Raw genomic sequence first — 23445 nt, forward strand, 5'->3', positions numbered from 1 at the left:
TTATGAACCTCCCGTGGAAATTCATAAGTTGCCTTTCGAAGTCACTCATGTTACCTCTTGATACCTAGATCCCTTTAGTATTATAGAAATGAGAATTGAAATATTTTCAGTTACCAATAATGCCATATAGAGATCATGGTAATGATAAACGTATAAGGCTGTGAATATAATTCTTCAGTATTTTAATGATATATATCACCGTAAAGAAACCAAGCACACATATATACCGTGTTTATGTTAGGGTTTCATGACTTAACAGTGGTCAATGACACAAAAATTAGAAATCGCTTACTTGTAGCTCAGCTCACCAGGTCTGAATTGTGACGTGCTTATTGAGCAGATACTGTGAAATCTGTCTTTAAACCACCCAAGGGACTTAGAACAGGTGGTTTTGAATAAAATGCGTCTCACGGTCCAACAACCAGTCGCACATCCATTTAAAACAGCAGGTTGATGAAAAGCAGTGGGCTTAAGTCACGCACTGCCGTATCGTGTTTAGGTTGACTACAACGTCACGTGGGTTAGACCGACTTAATCACCAGTGTTCAAAGTGACCTGGTGGGGGGGTTGGGGGGTGGTCTAGGAGTTAGGACCTAACTCTTAACACTTCCGACGTTGACTACCGACCACTCTACCCGCCCTTCTGATGGTTATAAACACTGTCAGGGTTTGTGGAACTTTTAATCAGTCAGGACAGTACGAGCGACGATTTTTCTGTCCCTGCCTTCCCATGGTCATTAGTGACGTAAGTTATCTTAGGTCATTTCAGTAACGGAAGATGGCACCGACCTGCCCCCCCCCCCCACCTTTTTCGTTACTCATGTATATATATATATATATATATATATATATATATATATATATATATATATATATATATATATACAATCACCACTGGAAAGAGAAAATAGAAACGGTGAGTACTTTCGTTTAATACGTTACATCCCCAGGCAGAGGATGAATTAAACGAAAGTACTCACCATTTTATTTTCTCTTTCCATGGTGATTGTGCATATATCTCATCACGGTGAAGTGAAGGTTCTGCATATGGATTGAACTAGGGCATATGAAGCGTCTGGGGTAAACCATGGAAAGTTTTGTGGGGCCTGGATGTGGAAAGGAGCTGTGGTTTCTGTGCATTACACATGACAGCTGGAGACTGAGCATGAACGAAAGTGGCCTTTGTTTTTTTTCCTAGCGCTACCTCGCGCGCTTGCGGTGGTTGGGGGGTACCATTTCATGTGTGGCGGGGTGGCGGCGAGAATGGATGAAGGCAGCATTTATGAAAATGTACATGTGTATATATGTATATGTCTGTGTATGTATATGTATGTATACGTTGGAATGTATAGGTATGTATATGTGCGTGTGTGGGCCTTTATGTAGATACATGAGGATGTGGGTGGGTTGGGCCATTCTTTCGTCTGTTTCTATGCGCTACCTCGCTAATGCGGGAGGCAGCGACAAATTACAATAAATTGTTTACATGATACCAATGATGTTGTGAACCTTTTGCGAAAATTTCGGGAAAACATGACCTCAAATGGTGGCATTGTCAGTGACGAGCACATTTTTTTTTTCTTATTTCTACAATGATATTTCTTTCGTTTTAGATGGGTTGGTGTTCACGGAGGTCAGCCTGACGAAGCGCCCGCGGGAGGCAATGACCCTGGATCTCCAACCACCCCTCACATCGTCGTCTCTACGGAGGACGAGACCGAGACGGGACAAAACAAGCAGTCCCAACCTGATACCTCCACTGTGAGTCCTTGTCATTACACAACTCATGCAGTGCCATGAGTGCTACTTTTTACATGTTTTATATTCTTTATTTGAGAAGTGTTTCTGGACTGGTAGCATTTTCCTTCAATAGCATTCCAATCTATTGGGAACTGGGCTTTGTTGTGTGTGGATGTGGTTTTCCCAGGAAGCGAGTGAAAGACGATGGTTCTGGTCATGTTTATATTATTGTAGGGTTGAATTGTGGTGTTTTGAAATTTGATAATGGAAAATTAGAGAAACATACAAGACCTCTGGGAAAAGATTTTACATTTTTGCCGTAGAAAACGTAATCAGGGTTAATGCTTTGTAAATCAGGGTAAGGAAAAAACAAGTTTTGGATTCAGGAGAGGAGGGAAAACTAGCTGGTTATAGCGAGGGTGAAATAGGAACAAGATCAGTCTCAGGTTGAGTAAAGCTTATGTATAGAGATAAATATTAATGTGGGCGATAGCACAGAACCCTCAGAAACGCCACTGTTGACAGGATAAGAGGGAGAAGTGGGTGCATCAGTGACGCCATGATGAAATTACTTAAGGGGAAGCGATGCCTTAGAGAACCGAGTGAAGTATGAAAGCCAAAGGAAGGAGATTTAAAAGGCAGAAAATTCTGCTACACCCTTTTCTGTGTCATATGCTTTGGAGATGTTGAGGGCCTTTACAGATTCATCAGAAACCCTGAGAAAGGACTAGGGATGTCTGGTGAGAGGTCTCCAATGGAGCTTACACAATGAAAGCCATATATTGATCAGAAAGAAGAGTGTGATTCTCTGTGTATGAGAAAGTGAGGGTTGGGGAGAGTTACAAAAATTTTTATTCATGTGCATCAGCTTTTTGATTTTTCACTGTAAAACTTGATATTCTACTCTCTGTATTTTTTAGCCATCACAAATTTTCTGGCAAATTCAGTTGTAATATTTTTATACTCAGGCATTTCTCTTAGATCTTCATTCCAGAATGCTGTACTCCCCTTTATTTCGACAAACTATGCCTGTGGTGCTCTACAGATGAGGCAATCTCTAATAAAGCTCTTTTAAACTGCCACCATATCTCGACCTCACATGTTACTCAGCTTGTCATCGACTTCTTTGGGAGGTTAATCTTACACTAGCACTCCTCATTTTCTATGCCAGTATTTTTATCGTTATTATTTTCATATTGTCATTTCTAATCCCCTACCATCTACAGTAAAAGGGAAACATACCTATTAGCGTCATCTTATCTGACAAATCCCCTCCCAACCTTCTCCTGGACCATCTGTCTTGCTTGTTTCTTATATTCCATCTTACTAGAAATATCACCAGCCGTGGTTTTGAATGCCCTATTATGCCTGTTTTTTCTTCATGTATATCTGTAAACATTTTTATGTTTTCAATGTATTCAAGACACTTATGCCCACTGATATGCATAATCTTCATATACTTTCACCACTCATTTACGTCACTTGTCACTCCAACCGTGTCCTATCATGCTCTGTTCCTTCCTTGTATCTACATCCTCCATTGCTATTTAAAGTCCCCTCAGACGGTATGTTTAACCTCCTCTCCACTTTCATTGTGAGTGTGATTTAATATGGCCTTTGTTGTCTTTTCCTAGCGCTACCGCATGCGGAGGAGGTGGGTGCTGTTTCATGTGTGGCGGGGTGGCGACGGGAATGGATGGGGCAGCAAGTGTGAATGTGTACATATGTATATATGTATATGTCTTTGTATGTATATGTATGTATACGTTGAAATGTATAGGTATGCATATGTGCGTGTATTGGCGTTCATGTATATGCATGTGTATGTGGGTGGGTTGGGCCATTCGTCTGTTTCCTTGCGTGTATATATATATATATATATATATATATTTTTTTTTTTATACTTTGTCGCTGTCTCCCGCGTTTGCGAGGTAGCGCAAGGAAACAGACGAAAGAAATGGCCCAACCCACCCCCATACACATGTATATACATACGTCCACACACGCAAATATACATACCTACACAGCTTTCCATGGTTTACCCCAGACGCTTCACATGCCCTGATTCAATCCACTGACAGCACGTCAACCCCGGTATACCACATCGCTCCAATTCACTCTATTCCTTGCCCTCTTTTCACCCTCCTGCATGTTCAGGCCCCGATCACACAAAATATATATATATATATATATATATATTTTTTTTTTTTCCCATACTTGATTACCTCTTTTCCATGTTAGTAAGGTAGCACCAGAAGCGTATGAAGAAAGGCTGCATCTCCTCATGTCCATTCTCTATCTGTCATGTGTAATGCAATGAAATCATAGCTCCCAATCCACAACCAGGCCCCAGAGACATTTGCTTCACATGCCTTGGTTCAGTCCATTGACAGCATGTCAGTTCTTGTATACCACATCGTTCCAATTCACTCAATCCCTTGCATGCCTTTCATTCTCCTGCATGTTCAGGTCCTGATCGCTCAAAATCTTTTTCGCTCCATCTTTCCATCTACAATTTGGTCTCCTCGTTCTCTTTGTTCCCTCCACTTCTGACGCATATATCCTCTTTATTACTCGTTCTCTCCATATGTCTACACCATATTATTGTGCTTTATTAACTGACCTTTTCTGCTTATCATAAAAACATAAAAAATCTCACCTAGATGGAGAGTTAAAGATACTGCCCATACATTAAGCTTAACATCCTAAACAAGGTTTTACAATTTATGTAGCATCCTTTTCACTAACATCCAGTCAGAACAGTGGCAGAGCTGTTGAATGAGAAGACAGCTTTTAGAACTGGCATAAATGATATGTAAGGTAACATGAGGTTATATTTATTTATTTATTTTGCTTTGTCGCTGTCTCCCGCATTTGCGAGGTAGCGCAAGGAAACAGACGAAAGAAATGTCCACATTTATATACACACACAGACATATACATATATACACATGTACATAATTCATACTGTCTGCCTTTATTTATTCCCATCGCCACCTCGCCACACATGGAATAACATCCCCCTCCCCCCTCATGTGTGCGAGGTAGCGCTAGGAAAAGACAACAAAGGCTCCATTTGCTCACACTCAGTCTCTAGCTGTCATGTAATAATGCCCGAAACCACAGCTCCCTTTCCACATCCAGGCCTCACAGAACTTTCCATGGTTTACCCCAGACGCTTCACATGCCCTGTTTCAATCCATTGACAGCACGTCGACCCCGGTATACCACATCGATCCAGTTCACTCTCTTCCTTGCCCGCCTTTCATCCTCCTGCATGTTCAGGCCCCGATCACTCAAAATCTTTTTCACTCCATCTTTCCACCTCCAATTTGGTCTCCCACTTCTCCTCGTTCCCTCCACCTCCGACACATATATCCTCTTGGTCAATCTTTCCTCACTCATTCTCTCCATGTGCCCAAACCATTTCAAAACACCCTCTTCTGCTCTCTCAACCACGCTCTTTTTATTTCCACACATCTCTCTTACCCTTACATTACTTACTCGATCAAACCACCTCACACCACATATTGTCCTCAAACATCTCATTTCCAGCACATCCACTCTCCTGCACACAACTCTATCCAAAGCCCACGCCTCGCAACCATACAACATTGTTGGAACCACTATTCCTTCAAACATACCCATTTTTGCTCTCCGAGATAATGTTCTCGACTTCCAAACATTCTTCAAGGCTCCCAGGATTTTCACCCCCTCCCCCACCCTATGGTTCACTTCCGCTTCCATGGTTCCATCCGCTGCCAGATCCACTCCCAGATATCTAAAACACTTTACTTCCTCCAGTTTTTCTCCATTCAAACTTACCTCCCAAGTGACTTGACCCTCAACCCTAGTGTACCTAATAACCTTGCTCTTATTCACATTTACTCTTCTCTTAACTTTCTTCTTTCACACACTTTCACACACTTTACCAAACTCAGTCACCAGGTTCTGCAGTTTCTCACATGAATCAGCCACCTAGCGCTGTATCATCAGCGAACAACAAATGACTCACTTCCCAAGCTCTCTCATCCACAACAGACTGCATACTTGCCCCTCTTTCCAAAACTCTTGCATTCACCTCCCTAACAACCCCATCCATAAACAAATTAAACAACCATGGAGACATCACACACCCCTGCCTCAAACCTGCATTCATTGAGAACCAATCACTTCCCTCTCTTCCTACACGTACACATGCCTTACATCCTCCATAAAAACTTTTCACTGCTTCTAACAACTTGCCTCCCACACCATATATTCTTAGTACCTTCCACAGAGCATCTCTATCAACTCTATCATATGCCTTCTCCAGAGCCATAAATGCCACATACAAATCCATTTGCTTTTCTAAGTATTTCTCACATAGATTCTTCAAAGCAAACACCTGATCCACATATCCTCTACCACTTCTGAAACCACACTGCTCTTCCCCAATCTGATGCTCTGTACATGCCTTCACCCTCGCAATCAATACCCTTCCATATAATTTACCAGGAATACTCAACAAACTTATACCTCTGTAATTTGAGCACTCACTCTTATCCCCTTTGCCTTTGTACAGTGGCACTATGCACGCATTCTGCCAATCCTCAGGCACCTCACCATGAATCATACATACATTAAATAACCTTACCAGCCAGTCAACAGTACAGTCACCCCCCTTTTTTAATAAATTCCACTGCAATACCATCCAAACCTGCTGCCTTGCTGGCTTTCATCTTCCGCAAAGCTTTTACTACCTCTTCTCTGTTTACCAAATCATTTTCCCTAACCCTCTCACTTTGCACACCACCTCGACCAAAACACCCTATATCTGCCACTCTATCATCAAACACATTCAACAAACCTTCAAAATACTCACTCCATCTCCTTCTCACATCCCCACTACTTGTTATCACCTCCCCATTAGCCCCCTTCACTGAAGTTCCCATTTGCTCCCTTACGCACTTTATTTACCTCCTTCCAGAACATCTTTTTATTCTCCCTAAAATTTAATGATACTCTCTCACCCCAACTCTCATTTGCCCTCTTTTTTCACCTCTTGCACCTTTCTCTTGACCTCCTGTCTCTTTCTTTTATACATCTCCCACTCATTTGCATTTTTTCCCTGCAAAAATCGTCCACATGCCTCTCTCTTCTCATTCACTAATAATCTTACTTCTTCATCCCACCACTCACAACCCTTTCTAATCAACCCACCTCCCATGCTTCTCATGCCACAAGCATCTTTTGCGCAAGCCATCACTGCTTCCCTAAGTACATTCCATTCCTCCCCCACTCCCCTTACCTCCTTTGTTCTCACCTTTTTCCATTCTGTACTCAGTCTTTCCTGGTACTTCCTGACTCAAGTCTCCTTCCCAAGCTCACTTACTCTCACCACCCTCTTCACCCCATCATTCTCTCTTCTTTTCTGAAAACCCATACAAATCTTCACCTTCGCCTCCACAAGATAATGAGGTATGGTGTGATAAATGATCTTGAGTTAAGTCTTGAACCAGTAATTATAAAGGTGGTAAAAACATAAAAAATCTCACCTAGATTGAGAGTTAAAGATACTGCCCATGCATTAAGCTTAACCTCCTAGGCAAGGTTTTACAAATTATGTAGCATCCTTTTCACTAACATCCAGTCTGAACAGTGGCAGAGCTGTTGAATAAGAAGACGGCTTTTAGAACTAGCATAAATGATACGTAAGGTAACATAAGGTATGGTGTGATAAGTGATCTTGAGTTGAGTCTTGAACCAGTAATTGGATGTTAATGTGCTGAGAGGTGCAACTGGAGGGATGTCTGATCATTATCTTGTGGAGGCTAAGGTGAAGATTTGTATGGGTTTTCAGAAAAGAAGAGTGAATGTTGGGGTGAAGAGGGTGGTGAGAGTAAGTGAGCTTGGGAAGGAGACTTGTGTGAGGAAGTACCAGGAGAGACTGAGTACAGAATGGGGAAAAGGTGAGAACAATGGAAGTAAGGGGAGTGGGAGAGGAATGGGATGTATTTAGGGAATCAGTGATGGATTGCGCAAAAGATGCTTGTGGCATGAGAAGAGCGGGAGGTGGGTTGATTAGAAAGGGTAGTGAGTGGTGGGATGAAGAAGTAAGAGTATTAGTGAAAGAGAAGAGAGAGGCATTTGGACGATTTTTGCAGGGAAAAAATGAAATTGAGTGGGAGATGTATAAAAGAAAGAGGCAAGGAGGTCAAGAGAAAGGTGCAAGAGGTGAAAAAAAGGGCAAATGAGAGTTGGGGTGAGAGAGTATCATTAAATTTTAGGGAGAATAAAAAGATGTTCTGGAAGGAGGTAAATAAAGTGCGTAAGACAAGGGAGCAAATGGGAACTTCAGTGAAGGGCGCAAATGGGGAGGTGATAACAAGTAGTGGTGATGTGAGAAGGAGATGGAGTGAGTATTTTGAAGGTTTGTTGAATGTGTTTGATGATAGAGTGGCAGATATAGGGTGTTTTGGTCGAGGTGGTGTGCAAAGTGAGAGGGTTAGGGAAAATGATTTGGTAAACAGAGAAGAGGTAGTAAAAGCTTTGCGGAAGATGAAAGCCGGCAAGGCAGCAGGTTTGGATGGTATTGCAGTGGAATATATTAAGAAAGGGGGTGACTGTATTGTTGACTGGTTGGTAAGGTTATTTAATGTATGTATGACTCATGGTGAGGTGCCTGAGGATTGGCGGAATGCGTGCATAGTGCCATTGTACAAAGGCAAAGGGGATAAGAGTGAGTGCTCAAATTACAGAAGTATAAGTTTGTTGAGTATTCCTGGTAAATTATATGGGAGGATATTGATTGAGAGGGTGAAGGCATGTACAGAGCATCAGATTGGGGAAGAGCAGTGTGGTTTCAGAAGTGGTAGAGGATGTGTGGATCAGGTGTTTGCTTTGAAGAATGTATGTGAGAAATACTTAGAAAAGCAAATGGATTTGTATGTAGCATTTATGGATCTGGAGAAGGCATATGATAGAGTTGATAGAGATGCTCTGTGGAAGGTATTAAGAATATATGGTGTGGGAGGCAAGTTGTTAGAAGCAGTGAAAAGTTTTTATCGAGGATGTAAGGCATGTGTACGTGTAGGAAGAGAGGAAAGTGATTGGTTCTCAGTGAATGTAGGTTTGCGGCAGGGGTGTGTGATGTCTCCATGGTTGTTTAATTTGTTTATGGATGGGGTTGTTAGGGAGGTGAATGCAAGAGTTTTGGAAAGGGGCAAGTATGAAGTCTGTTGGGGATGAGAGAGCTTGGGAAGTGAGTCAGTTGTTGTTCGCTGATGCTACAGCGCTGGTGGCTGATTCATGTGAGAAACTGCAGAAGCTGGTGACTGAGTTTGGTAAAGTATGTGAAAGAAGAAAGTTAAGAGTAAATGTGAATAAGAGCAAGGTTATTAGGTACAGTAGGGTTGAGGGTCAAGTCAGTTGGGAGGTGAGTTTGAATGGAGAAAAACTGGAGGAAGTGAAGTGTTTTAGATATCTGGGAGTGGATCTGGCAGCGGATGGAACCATGAAAGCGGAAGTGGATCATAGGGTGGGGGAGGGGGCGAAAATTCTGGGAGCCTTGAAGAATGTGTGGAAGTCGAGAACATTATCTCGGAAAGCAAAAATGGGTATGTTTGAAGGAATAGTGGTTCCAACAATGTTGTATGGTTGCGAGGCTTGGGCTATGGATAGAGTTGTGCGCAGGAGGATGGATGTGCTGGAAATGAGATGTTTGAGGACAATGTGTGGTGTGAGGTGGTTTGATCGAGTAAGTAACGTAAGGGTGAGAGAGATGTGTGGAAATAAAAAGAGCGTGGTTGAGAGAGCAGAAGAGGGTGTTTTGAAATGGTTCGGGCACATGGAGAGAATGAGTGAGGAAAGATTGACCAAGAGAATATATGTGTCGGAGGTGGAGGGAACGAGGAGAAGAGGGAGACCAAATTGGAGGTGGAAAGATGGAGTGAAAAAGATTTTGTGTGATCGGGGCCTGAACATGCAGGAGGGTGAAAGGAGGGCAAGGAATAGAGTGAATTGGAGCGATGTGGTATACCGGGGTTGACGTGCTGTCAGTGGATTGAATCAAGGCATGTGAAGCGACTGGCTTAAACCATGGAAAGCTGTGTAGGTATGTATATTTGCGTGTGTGGACGTATGTATATACATGTGTATGGGGGTGGGTTGGGCCATTTCTTTCGTCTGTTTCCTTGCGCTGCCTCGCAAACGCGGGAGACAGCAAAAAAAAAAAAAAAGTAAAAAAAAGAAAATAAAAAATCTCACCTAGATTGAGAGTTAAAGATACTGCCCATGCATTAAGCTTAACCTCCTAAGCAAGGTTTTACAAATTATGTAGCATCCTTTTCACTAACATCCAGTCTGAACAGTGGCAGAGCTGTTGAATAAGAAGACAGCTTTTAGAACTAGCATAAATGATATGTAAGGTAACATAAGGTATGGTGTGATAAATGATCTTAAGTTGAGTCTTGGACCAGTAATTATAAAGGTGGTAAGTAAGCTAAGTATTTGTAGAAAGATCCTAGTGCACCTTCATGCTCTGTGTGTAGGAAATGGCATAAGATAAATAGGAAGAAAGATGGACATGCTTCGCTTTTTACCTGATACTGCACGATTTATTTATTCTTAAAGAAAAAGATAAAGAAGTTAGATGTGAAGTATTATGAGTAGAGCTTCCATCTGCTTAGGTTGTTGAAAAATTAGATTTATATGTACTATTTAAGAAATGTGTTCTGATGTTCACTGTTCACTTGTTCACTGTTGTACTGATGTGCTATGCTCCCCATGTTTTGATTAGTATATCTAGTACTGCATTTCAGCAGCATCGCAATACTCAAGGCAGTAATGGAGCAGTTCCCCCAAATGCCCAGTCTACCCCTGCCCCACCACCAACACCTGCCAATAACACCGAAGAAAAACGGCATCGACCAGAAAAGCTCTCGTAAGTTAGAGTCAGCTCTTTACCTTTAGAATGCCTTTTTGTATGAGCTTTATAATTTGAAAAATCTTCATTTGTGTAATAGAAATAACACAAGAAGCAGGGTGTGAAATTTAGAAACCAAAGGTAGCTTAAGGGCCTAAATTTTTCTGTGGTGAGACATTGACCTCATTAATTTTTGATATTTATGTCCAAGGATTACAAACTGACATTGTAGTAGCATTTTTATGTTTATGAAGAGCTGTGATTTGGAAAAGAGGCTCTTTCTTCATTAGATGAGTGACAAGAGACAAGAATAAAGACAGTCTATATTACTTGTTAAATGCTTATTTATGATCAGCTCTCTATTTTTTATTAATGATGTTTAAGGTCATTGCAGCCTGAAGCCTTTCTGCACATTGCATATGGCACTATCCTTCTTTTTTGTGCTTTATCCTTGTAAAATATCTGCAGATGATTTGCAAATATAGTGACTGATCATAAAAGCTTTCACATTAAATGTATAAACACAAATTTCTAAATTTGCACCGTACAGTATTCACATATTTTGTACATAGATATGTTTACTTCATGACAGTAATATCCTCTGAAGCCTGGAAATCTAAAATTCTAAGAAAACTTATTGTTCATCACTCATTTTTTATCTATAAAGTCATTAATAATGTTTTGAATGCATTTATGTATCTCTCTATCTATATCTCTGATGCGTGCTCCAATTGAAACTCCCCTAGAATGGTGGCCGCGGCAACAGTCCATAATTAAAGAACTATCCAGTGCCACCTCTTTGCCTTTAGTGCCCAACCCTTAACAGGCCACTGGCAGAGGGCAAGTCTAGCACAGTGTTTGCAGAAGCTCCTGTCTAATGTTCCTGATGCCTACTTCTATTTATTGCTCCTCCCAACTGCTTCTACATAATGTTTTTACCTAATGATCCTGCCAAAATGTTCCTACCTACTACTTCTCTCTACTGCTCCTACCATTTTGCCAAAAGGCTTGGCTAGTGCATAGTGCTCACTGCATTCATGAAAACCTTTAACCAGTTAAGAAAGACCACAGAAAGAGTTTCCATAAATATAAAGTGGATTTATTGAAAAAGTGAGAATTTCCAAATTGTAATCTATATTTCATGGTAATTTAGGAGAAAATATTACAAAACCTATGTGATTAAACAGTATCATGTATTATGGGTTATTTCATGTACACTTTGTGCCAAATTTATGCAAATTTAATATTACAACATTACATTTCATATGGTATGTGAGTGCAATAACCAGTAAAATATTTGTTGGCAGCATCTTGCCAGCCTGTATGTTATAGATTGGTATTGATTCACAATAATAATGTGAATCAGCCTGTAAAAATATTTTATGAGGAGGAAACGAACCTGTTATGTACCTATACAGAAACAGATGGCTAAATATTTATCCAGCACAAAGAAAATATTGTGCTTTCACATTCAGCCATTCACCTATAAAGTTTCTGGAGGCTCAAAGCACTTTTGAGGGACTTTGGGCCAAAATAAACCTCAAATTTCATACCCTGAGTAGTAGTAATTTGATTTCTTTCTTTATGCTGTAGTGCCTTGTAGCTGTAGTAAAGACATTTCATTGTACTAACAAATGGCAACTTATTCCTTTTATTGAGTTACTCCACTACAGGCCAAAGCTCCAGTAGTATTGTAGTATACGGTAGTATACGGTAGTCTGTCACTTCCTACAGGTTGCCCATGACTACGTTGGATCTGCCAGATGGTAACCACCCATCTTTTGATTTCGCTAGTTTTAGAAAAACCCGTCGAAATTCTGTGAATGAGATGCTTAGACGCTATGGGGGTAGTCAAACCAACCTCCAACAAAGCCCCTTGGCAAACAACATTCGCCGATCTAGCTCACGGAACAGTTTGGTGCCATCAGTTTTGGATTGGAAGCAGGAAGGAGTGTTAGTACTGTTTTTTATTGGAGCTTTGGTGTAGTACTTTCCTATAACAGAAATAGCTTATATTCTTAATATAACTAATATACAGTAGCATATTTTTTTCTCAAATTTATTTTATGATTCATGGGAATAATAAGTGTTCACTGCATTTCAAATATATTTTCTATATCATCAAGTTACTATGAATCTGTGTTTGCAATTTAATCTTACTTTTGTGGGTATCCTCAGTGATTCTCTTATCGCCTGTGTGAGTGCCCTGTACGGCAAGTTGCTGGTGGTGATGGGAATGGCCTTTCCAATAGCAGAGTTCATTTCAGATGATGTTCCAGTTTCTTTCTATAATGTAAGTGTTATTAAGCAGTTATCATGAAACTTACCAATAAAGAATAGTTTAAGATATTAGAAAATTTGAATAGCATTTCAGTTTGACTTTAAACCACAATGCATTAAGGACTTTGGTTTAATTAAAATGTTATCTTGCTGATATGCGGCACATTTCCAGTTGGGTATCATCACATTATTTTTATTCCTATTATCTACTTGATAACTTGTGATACCAAGCAAGATCATCAATATTTATAGTATGATTTTTATGTAGAATTGATTTTTCTCTATAAATATAATTTAACACCTTATCAGACCATACTGAAATGGTAAACCTTATTAGCACAGTAGATACATATTTAAAACTAATGAACTGTTGTACTTGAAATGCATGTGTTAGTTCATGCTTTGTTTGTGCACATACACATTTATGCATATGCATGCTTGAAACTCCTTCTCATGGTTTTTATTATACTTGAATTCTTTAGTGGTGTATGAATTCAATACATCATTACCTAGCTTGTTCCACATGTTCACTTCTCATTGCCAAAGAAATATTTCTGCATGTTTTTGAAAGAGCTTTCACTCTTGTAAGACTCCATATCTAAACCTTTCTTTGTTTACAGCTTTTTGAACTTTTTAACCCCCTGCATTTACTGTTTCTTATTTCATCTTGTTCTCTTCATCCAACACTCTTTTACTACATTTCTTTGCATCTTTTACAAATAGTTCCTTACTTAGTTTCATGTTGTGCTCCATATAGTAGTTGAAATGATCCTGCTGTTTTTAAAAAACTAATCATGATCATCATTGTCAAGTTAATTCAGAAACTTGAAAATTGTTTGTATGTCTTCCCTCTTCTCTTTTAGCATAGTTTAGTCCATGTAACTTAAGTCTGCAATAATCCATATGGAATGTACAGAGAAAATATCAAGGAAAAATATGAGAGCTTAGTCAGAAAGATGGAAAGATTGTATGATGTACTGATGGGTGAAATAAGAAACCTGCATGGAATAACCAAAGAAATATATTAAGATACATAGACAGTAGCTCAGAATTGTGCCGGGCGAATGCAGAAATAGCAATTATGGAATGTGTGTAGCTATAGAGACAATCCGTATTTTTAATCATTTAAAACAAGGAATGAGTGCTATGTGATAGCCCTGCATAATGGCAGTATCTCATTTTTGGTACTCTTAAATATGTTGTGACTTAATTGAAGTACATCTTTACAATCCGTTTCCATGTTTCTACATGTCTCATCACGTGTGTTGATCGAATTGATGTTGCGTATTCTAAGTTGTATTTAACTTCTTAAAGACAACTTTGACATTAATTTTTACTTAGTTAAATCCTTTTACTCATATTTTATCCCCTAGTTTTATGGCAAATAGTATGAAAGAAAGAAAGAATATTTATATACCCACCTTATCTAAGTCCTTACCTTTCTTTATTACCATATAATGATGCTAACTCGACAACATCCTCTATTTTACATTTGCATCCAACACTTCTTTCCTGATCCATTCATCTATTACTACATTATTTATCAATACTTTTTTGCTCAATCCCAACTCTGTTGTTTCTCTTTTGCCTGGAACAAACCTCTCATCACACACTCTTCACCTTCATACAGTACCTTTCAGTTTCTCATTCCTCATTTTTGCATTCATGTCACCAAGCATGATTATGTTTCTTCCACATCAAAAAATTTTTTACACATTTGATTACTCTCATCCCTTTTTTTCATCTCTACCTATTTTTGTTTTTCTAGTCATAGGAGCAGAGTCACATACAATGTTCTATGCATCCTCCCTTGTAGTCCATCCAGACAATTCTTGAAGTTATTCATCTATACCCTGCAATACACCCCTAAAATCTTGATGTCAACAAAAGGGTGACGCCTATTTTAGCCTTCCCTTCCTAACCTTGTAGTGCTGACTACACAACTCCTTGCAGCCTCTCACATAAATAGTCATCTTCTTCATTCTCTTCCTTCCATACTCTTGTGACAAATGCATTTCTTCTTTTCCAAGTAATGTTGTATCCTTTGGTTCCTTTAGCAACTTTCCTGTCATTTCCTTTTCCATCATTGTCTGTAGTGAGTACAGAGCTTTAACCCTGCTTCAGGCAAAGTTGCATGATAGGTACTTATGATAAGGTAGGTGTTATTGACATCTAAAGCTCATGATCTCATTTTGTTCACCACATTCCTTCCTGTAAGACCTTCCTGCTACAAAATTGTTTTCCTCAGTCTCTACTCTTGACATGCCACATCCTCAAGCATATTGTATGCCAGGGGACCCTAAGAGTCAGCTATATTGGCTCTTTTGTTTTCGGACTAAAGAACGTTGAAAATGAATGCTCTTTTCCCTATGAACAATAATTAGAATTTTTTTTCAAGGTGAAATGTATCAAAAGACTAAATGATTACAGGAAAAAAGATTAAAGTATCTTTTTGGAAAATATTGAAGCACATTTTTGCCTCCCACTTTTCTTAAGAAAAGGCATGACAGCCCTTTTCCACTTGTTTTTCCTTTAAGTTCCTAAACATGTCTCACATGGCTAGTCATGTGTATCTGTGTGTTCATGGAGTGCATAGGATGAGATATTTTCAGGATCATGTACTTTATTTTGATTTAAAACTCAAGATCTTATCTGTATCTTATCAAATAATCTTACTTCTTTTCATGGACACAAGTGGTCCTCTGTCAAGTTTTGGTAGTATTACTGGTAACTTATATTTATGTGCTTGTGCATGTATGTATGCATCAGCGTGTGTGTATACTTTTCACCTTGTTAGAGCTCTCATGTGACAGATCATCATATGTCATTCAGGCATTTTTATTGCAGCCCTATTACTTTGGATTTTATGATTTAGTAACCATCAGAACATTGTTTGATCAAGAAGAGTACACACAGTAAAAAATCTCCCAAAAATTGTTCAAGCAAACACTTGGGATTTGAGACAATTCTATGTTGATACATGCCACACAATTTGTCAGATTACTACATTGTTTACTAAGGTAAAGTCTTTTATTCAACCTTAACTGCAACTGTTTTATCATTTTCACACAGAGCATTAGAGAGTAATTGCTTACTGGGGTCAAGATATCGTTTTACCATTCAAAATTGGGTGTATATTCTTGGATTTATCCTCATCATCTTCATTGATATTGATGAGGCTGGCTGATGCTTGTTTATAGAGATGTGACAGCTTTACAACAATTTACCTATGCCTATAACCATTTGCAGAGTGGTGAGGTGATGCCTCCTAACACCCTTATCATCCACTTTTTCACACATTCATAATGCAGACGTGTTGCTGGTTGTATTTTTTAGTGTGTGGTGCTTTCACTCTGGATGACAGTACTTGAAATTGCATTTTTTCTCTAAATGTCATTATACCATGCATCATTTAGTGGGCTTGATGATAGTAACTCTTGTGTATTTCATTTGCCTTCCAGGTTTTGTATGTCATACTTCCAGATTTTCATGAGTTTCTTTTATTTCTCCTGTTTGTCTTTTGCTTGAGATTTGGGTTGTCTTCTCCAACTACAAAGGATATTGTGATTCACCCCATCCAAAGTTCCACATTAGTAAGACTTCAAGCTTTTTGTTATGGCTACTGTATGGGGATTATATCAGTTGATGACCCTTGTGTTAAGTGTACTGTACCATCCAAAATGTGGGACTTATTCTGCTTGCCAGAAATGATAGGCAGTCCTTATTTCAGCTGGTACGCTGTTTGAGTGGCATCTTTTGGTGCAATTTCTACTTTTGAAGAATTGGGTAGATCTTGTAATTACAGCTTGCCTATAATCAGCTTGAAAATAGAAGGAGAGTCCTCCTTATGTAGTCAGACAAGGAATTGATACAGGAACTGGTTTCAGGGGCATGGACAGATTACACATTAGGCTGCATAGGCTTAAGCCTAAGGTGTGTAAAGAGTTGTGCTATGCTGGGAAGTATGGTTTGGGAATGTAGAATGCGTCTATTTTTGTATGATATAGATATAGAAACATTTGTAGACAGGCTGATGGCTTGGGTCTGAAAGTATGGGCATGCAGTTAGTTGTAAAAAGAACTTATTCTAGGGTAATGGCCAGGGTAGGTTGTTTCAATGATGATTATAGAGTCTTAGATTTTATAAAACTTTGACTTTAATGATTCAGTGGAAGAATTTACAGCAAGGAAATGTTGGATTATTTTTTTTTTTAGATGCACTGTACGTTTATATTTCTTGACATTTGATTGATGAATATGCAGCAATGTCACATTGCATTTTATCTTTTTAGTTACATTTTATTTGGATACCATTGTGTATTTTTGTTGTAAAATATATAGATGTCCAATTGTTTGTGTTTTCGTAACACTTTTCACCTTTGAAAACGTTATTAGGGGCTCACAAAAGCTTTAGCCTAAGGTCATTTAGTTCCTTAATCTGCTGTTAGGTCAAGGCCATCTTCTACAAAAGATGCCACATGTATGTGAAGGTCATGTTCTACTTTACACCCATTGGAACCATCAGATTTAGGTAACCCTGTGTTAGAGGCTTCTTTTCTTTCTTAGTCATTGTTATCCTCAAGATTGTCTCTCAGTTTTCAAAGTAAATAGGAGATGTTGTTATCCTTAAGTTTGTCTCTCTCAGTTCTCAAAGGAAAGAGGAGATCCTTTTAATTTGAGTAAGTAGTACATTAGAGCTTGGTGGGAATGACTTCTTAAGATTTTGGTGCATGAGTGGTAAGCCTTTCCATAATCTTCAAGGTGAATGGGATACAGTATGTACAGTTAGAAGTCAGCTGCATGTAGATGTTCATGGTGATTATTGAGTTATGGTTGTTATACTTTTTTTTTGCATGCTGTTTGTAAATGATTACTGAGTGGTATCATGAACATTGTATAGTAAATCTTTTATCAACATCACCATTCCAATGAGTTTGATGAGATTTGCACATTTGCTAGCATTTAAAGGATGATGATTGTCAGTGTGTAATGCTGTTTTTGTTTTATTGATTTTCATGTGTATTAATTTTTTTTTAATGATTATAATACTACATACACTAAATAAAAATCTTATTCCAGCATCACCATTGCAAAGCAAGTTTGGTGATTGCTACTGTTTACCTATCTATCTGTGTACCCATGTCTCTGACACCTGTTCCCTCTGGGAACTTCCATCAAGGGGGTGGCCATGGCAAAAGTCTCCACTTACCCCTGTCCTTACATGCCTCCCTTGCATAAACCATTCCATGCATTCTTCCACCATTTTTCATCCACTGGTATTCTTCCACTCTATTTCCCCATATCACACGTGGTCCTCTCACACCAACTCCTCTAGTTGTACTGTCATGCACTCTTTGTAAACTCTCTCATTCTTGCATTCTTTCCATATGGCCAAACCACCTAAATGGATTGTGTTTCACCCGCTTTACCACTCCACAATTCATTCCCTTTGCATTTCCTACCATACCGCATCACTCATACACCCCTTCATTTCTCTCTTCCTTCTGTCTAGTCATACCACATGTTACCTCTCAAATAGCTCATTTTCACAGCTTGGGTTCTTGACTTCTGTGACTCATTCCATGTCCATGTTTCATCTGCATAGGTAAGGGTTGGGAGGGTTATGCTGTTCAGTAATTCTTTCCTCACTCCCATACTTAAATTTCTGCCCTCCATTATTCTTTTAAGGAACTGAATCACTCTTCTACCCTGTATTGCACTCTCTTTCATTTTTCTTTCTGTATCACCAAACTTACCCAAGATAGCTCCAAAATACTTGAATTCTTTCATCTCTTCCAGTGTTTCTCCCCCATATCAAGAACACTTTCTTCTTTCAATCTATATGGTTTTTGTGGAATCTGTACTTTTGCACTTTTTTTTTTTTTCAGATACTATTACTTTACTTTTTCTTGTATTTACCTCCAGTAGCTTACATACATCATAAAACACACTTACGGCCTTCTGCAACTCCTCTTCAATCTTAGCAAACAACACCACATCATCTGCAAACAGGCTTGCCATAGCCACCGTACTTCACCGCCACACTCCATCTCTACACCCCCTTTTCTTAGCTTTGTTTTCATATCTCTTATCACTCCATCTATATATTTATTAAAAAGCTGCAGTGACATTACACAGCTGCGTTGAATATTTATAAACCTATTTTCATTTATATGCTCTCTTGTAATATGTAATATTTCTCTATACTGTACTTGATGATTCATTCTCCATGAGAGGTTGGCATGCAGTTCAAACCATAAAACGTGCTTTTAGACCCCATAGGTAGATTTTTAATGAATGAATAGGATTTGGATGCATATTGCATCAATTGTGCATCAGCATTAGTATTCTGGACATGTATTGAGACATCTGTGCACAAATATGAAGTGACTTGGTGGTATAGTCAGTAGTGTTACTAACTCCTTTTTATGGGAAAGTTTCAGTTCCCAGCATAGGTAGATGACATTTATCCCACCTGTGCTATTCATACTTCCTGTGGTTGGTTGTGAATGGGTGTTAACTTTTAGTGGAGGTATGTTATTGCAGCTGTGACAGGCTTAGCCATGTGACTGGAGTTTCCTTTAATGTGTGCTTCCTTACAGAAACTGTTATGACTTCTGCCTATGATAGCATAGTTCAATATCTTTTCATTTAAAAGTGGTATGATTTGGCTTTTACATCTTGGATCTCAAAGCCATATTTTTGGAATGGATTACTAGATTTCTGGTTTAGATACTTATTTGCTGTTATAGGTCTTATTTTATGGATAGATCTGTGTAATGACATGTTTGATTTGGACAGGGGTCAACAGGATGTCTGATTTTCTTTTTTGTCGAACTGTCTTTTTCTCCAGTTTATTCTTTAAGTGGGGTGTGAAGTTTGACTGTAAGGAATGAAATGATTAGACTCATTGTTTTGTAGGAGATGCCTCCAAATTTGAAAGAAGTTTAAATTCTTTTCTTTAACTTGCCAGACCAAGTTTCATAGGGAAAGAAACTGTCTTGTTCATAGTTTTTGAGGACTTTCATAGAGCATGACGATATTAGAGCCCAAGGGATAGATAAACGTAGGTTCTCCACCTTTTTGTTGGGTTAAAGAAATGACATGTTTCAGGCAGTTATAGACAGTCTATAGATTCAATATGTGAACAAAGAAAGGCTTGGCTCTACTATTTTTATATTTCAGAAATTTCTGCTGATTTGGTTAAAAAAGGAGCAGACATGAGAAAAATGGCTGGGCAAGTGGTGAACGTGAATGCCTTTGTCAGCTTCTATTCATACTAAATTTAGAGAATTTCATTCCTTTATATACAACTTGTTTGGTTGGACTTGTTTAACATGCCCTGAAACAAATTTCAGACCCCTTTAGGGAAGGGAGTGTTAGAGAGTAGCCATAGCTTTTCTTAAATAGGCAGAACATTTAGAACTTTTTCATTCTGCAATTCTCTGTCTTTTTTTGTGTTGAAGCAATTTAGAAAGCCTTTAGATTAAGTAATCATTGTCTGTTCAGTTTAAAGCCTTTTTTCACTTTATACTAAGTGGCAGGAGGACATGAATACAAAGTACTTCATGAGCATTTCAGAAAAGAAAGAATGATCGTTGAAGTTTCAGTTTTAGACAAGCAAGCTATACAGTGTAGGTTCAAGATGACCATAGTGGAAAGTGTGCTTAATGCACTTAAGAGTTAAGTATTGACTACAAGCATGGATTTGAAGGATGGTTGCTGGTATTTTCTGGTTACTTTCAGAATAAGAAGGTTTCTGGCTTTCCTAGAAGGCGAGGAAGTTTGGCAGTTGAGAGTGATGGTTTGTGCACAAAGCATAGTACCAAAGATTTTATCTAGATTTATTTCAGCCCTCTTAATAAGAATGTCATCATCAGTGGTATTACTGATGTGATCTTCAGATTGTAGGTGAATTTAAAGAAGACTCCCTCAGGCAAATTCACATAATCAGAGATGTTTACTATAATGCAGACTTCATCATTATCGTTAAAAAGTCAGTCCGTTTTAGAGAAGAAATTTCCATGACTTAGGATAAGCTGAGTGTCATCATTATGTTCCCTTTACTTAACATTGCTGTAACTTATGCTACTGCAGCCCTTCTGGTTTGAAGAGTGAAATATTGTTACTCATATGAGAGACATTATAGATGTTTTCATTTAAACATATGGATGTTGTAAGGAACATTTCATGAGTTTTGTGAAAATGTACAGAAACTCATGGCCTGAATAACCCCTGCACCCCTGTGTGAATGTGTTAGATTCAGGATGGATATCATTCATTGGATATCTATTTGATTATAGACAATGCGTGCTTAATGATTAATGCAGTAAGGTTCATGTCTTTTTGTTTGTAGTATTGGATTAAGTTACATCATTCTTAGCAACATCAAATAGTCATTTTTTTCAGATGTTCTTCTTACATGGAACTTGTAACATGTGGGCAGATGCCTCGATGAGGTCAAAGACTGTGTTGTCAGAAACAGTTATAGGAACTTTACCTTTCAAATGGATCTCATTATAAGGGATAGACCTCCAGGGTGATCTCTTCACCACAAAGGTCAAATACCTTTCTGTTGACTTAACGTTTCTCCCATTTTTAGCTCAAAAACAGTTATCAGTGCTGTGCCCATAGTTTGGACATGTATGTTCTTTTCATCTGATGAAGGTCTTGGAGATGATCATCATATTCACTTGTTTTTAGGGTTGTTTGTCTTGTCTCATAAAAATTCTTCCTCATCTAAAGAAGGTTCAGCATAAAATCTTACTGTCTTCAGATTTTCACATTTGATTTTGCATTTACATATCTATAGAAGAAAGTATGGAAAATACTTAACTGTTGAGCTTTTGACATTATATTCATCTTTCCACTCGGAGATGATACCAGTCAATTTGTAAATCTTTTCAGGTCTTCCTGAGAGAATCTGAGGAATACATTATAAATGAAACAATATTTTTTGTCTTTCCTTTGTCTTTCTCATAGAAGATATAAAGGTAGCAATTCCATGGCATTTAAAAGACAGGTGTCTTTTCCTATGGAATTTAACTTCAGTATTTTTAGCCCTTATGGGAATAGATTGTTGAAAACTTTTTTCTCTGAAGAAGACATGAAGCTACCTTATCATAGCCTCAATGAAGTTTTTGAAGGTCCTTATTTGTTTTGTGTAGGTCTTATTATTTTTTATAAACTTTACATAATAGCTGTAGAATTTGGAGGGAGTGTGAATAAGATTAATTCAGTGTGTAATAAAGTCTGAAGGTCATATATGGGTAAATATTAACCCAAATGCAAAGTTTCTTGCTTGAAATGCAATGGTTAAATTGGTTTAAACTATTTTACTGTAAACCTTGAAAATTTCTTTCAGAGCATCATCATTTTTGTACAGTTGATACATATGCTTTTGATAGTCTGATGAAATATTACATATGGGATTGTTTGTTTGTTTACTCAAGTTCATTCTTTAAGGCTTTATCAGCAAGTAGCATATCCTGTTCATTCAAGAAGCTGGTATTCCTTTCTTAAACAAGGAGGCTTTCTGTTGGAGCTTACAATGATAGGAAATTGGTTCTTGCCTTGGCTTTTTGAAAGAATCTCTCAGTAGTGAGATTATCCTGAGACTTAGATCTGGTTGACCTGTCTTGTGCAGATCTGGGTGTGTCGTGTATAGAAGAGAGTCATCCAGAGTAGAGGGATCAGGTTGCTGCAAAGAATAAGGTTCTTTCTTAATGGTTTTTCTTTTTCTTATTTTTTTCTGAAGATCCTTTTTGTGTGGGTATGGACTTCAATGCTTACATAACTACGTCCAAAAGTGAGAAATATTGGTTTTGAAGTATGAAGATCCATTTCTTTATTGGAATCAGAGCACTTTGAGAATCTATTTATATTCCCTCCCTTTCCTTTCCTTCTGTCCTTGAAAAAAAAAACAAACCTAAGGTACAGATTCTAGTAGTTAGTGAGAGATAAGGGTTGGTGGCAAGAACGTTCCACCTTTCTGATGCAACAGTGATGGCATAGGCCTAGATGGGTTGCTGTAATTTTTTGGTTTTTATTTGAATGAGCATTTGCCTTCATTATAGGTAGTATAGTGATGGATTTGGCTCACAGACTATTCACCCTTGTCTGTATGTGGTATACCCAGAGCCACACAAGGGAATCATCAAATAAGAGTGTTTAGCAAGTGCCTCAGAACCCTTTTGATAATCTCATTTAATGAAAGATTCTCTCAGATAGTTTAGGTAAGAGCCACTTTCTGTTTATCATAGAATCTTCCTGAGAGCCATGAGGAAGAAAGGAATCAACATGATGCTTTCCTTGCTGCAATTCTATTCTGCAATTTTCCATAAAACTGATCGAATTTTTATATCTTAACTGGACAATAGCAGTGATGTTCCAAATGTGGATACAGGCTACTTTTGGGGTTAAACAGTGTATTTGTATTCTATAAGTGAGTGCTTTTTAAAACTAAATGGCTCTGTTTTTGGTAGGGATAGGGTAGAAAGAATATTTTCCACATTCCCTACA

At 38.4% G+C, this 23445-nt stretch overlaps 1 protein-coding gene across 7 annotated transcripts in view; it reads left to right on the forward strand.

Annotated features, from left to right (window-relative positions):
• Window positions 1-23445, forward strand: part of LOC139752770 (uncharacterized) — a 199302-nt gene that overhangs the window by 124043 nt on the left and 51814 nt on the right. For 4 of the 7 annotated variants that reach the window (XM_071668678.1, XM_071668677.1, XM_071668680.1 and 1 more), the window contains exons 3-6: window positions 1614-1761; window positions 10542-10663; window positions 12380-12598; window positions 12824-12938. In XM_071668678.1, coding sequence (XP_071524779.1) covers window positions 1614-1761; window positions 10542-10663; window positions 12380-12598; window positions 12824-12938 — 604 coding nt within the window. The remainder of the gene's footprint in view (window positions 1-1613; window positions 1762-10541; window positions 10664-12379; window positions 12599-12823; window positions 12939-23445) is intronic. The other 3 variants (XM_071668679.1, XM_071668682.1, XM_071668683.1) reach the window with 3 other exon arrangements.

This window comes from Panulirus ornatus, chromosome 13 (genome assembly GCF_036320965.1).
Source record: "Panulirus ornatus isolate Po-2019 chromosome 13, ASM3632096v1, whole genome shotgun sequence".
Classification (NCBI taxonomy): Eukaryota; Metazoa; Arthropoda; class Malacostraca; order Decapoda; family Palinuridae; genus Panulirus; species Panulirus ornatus.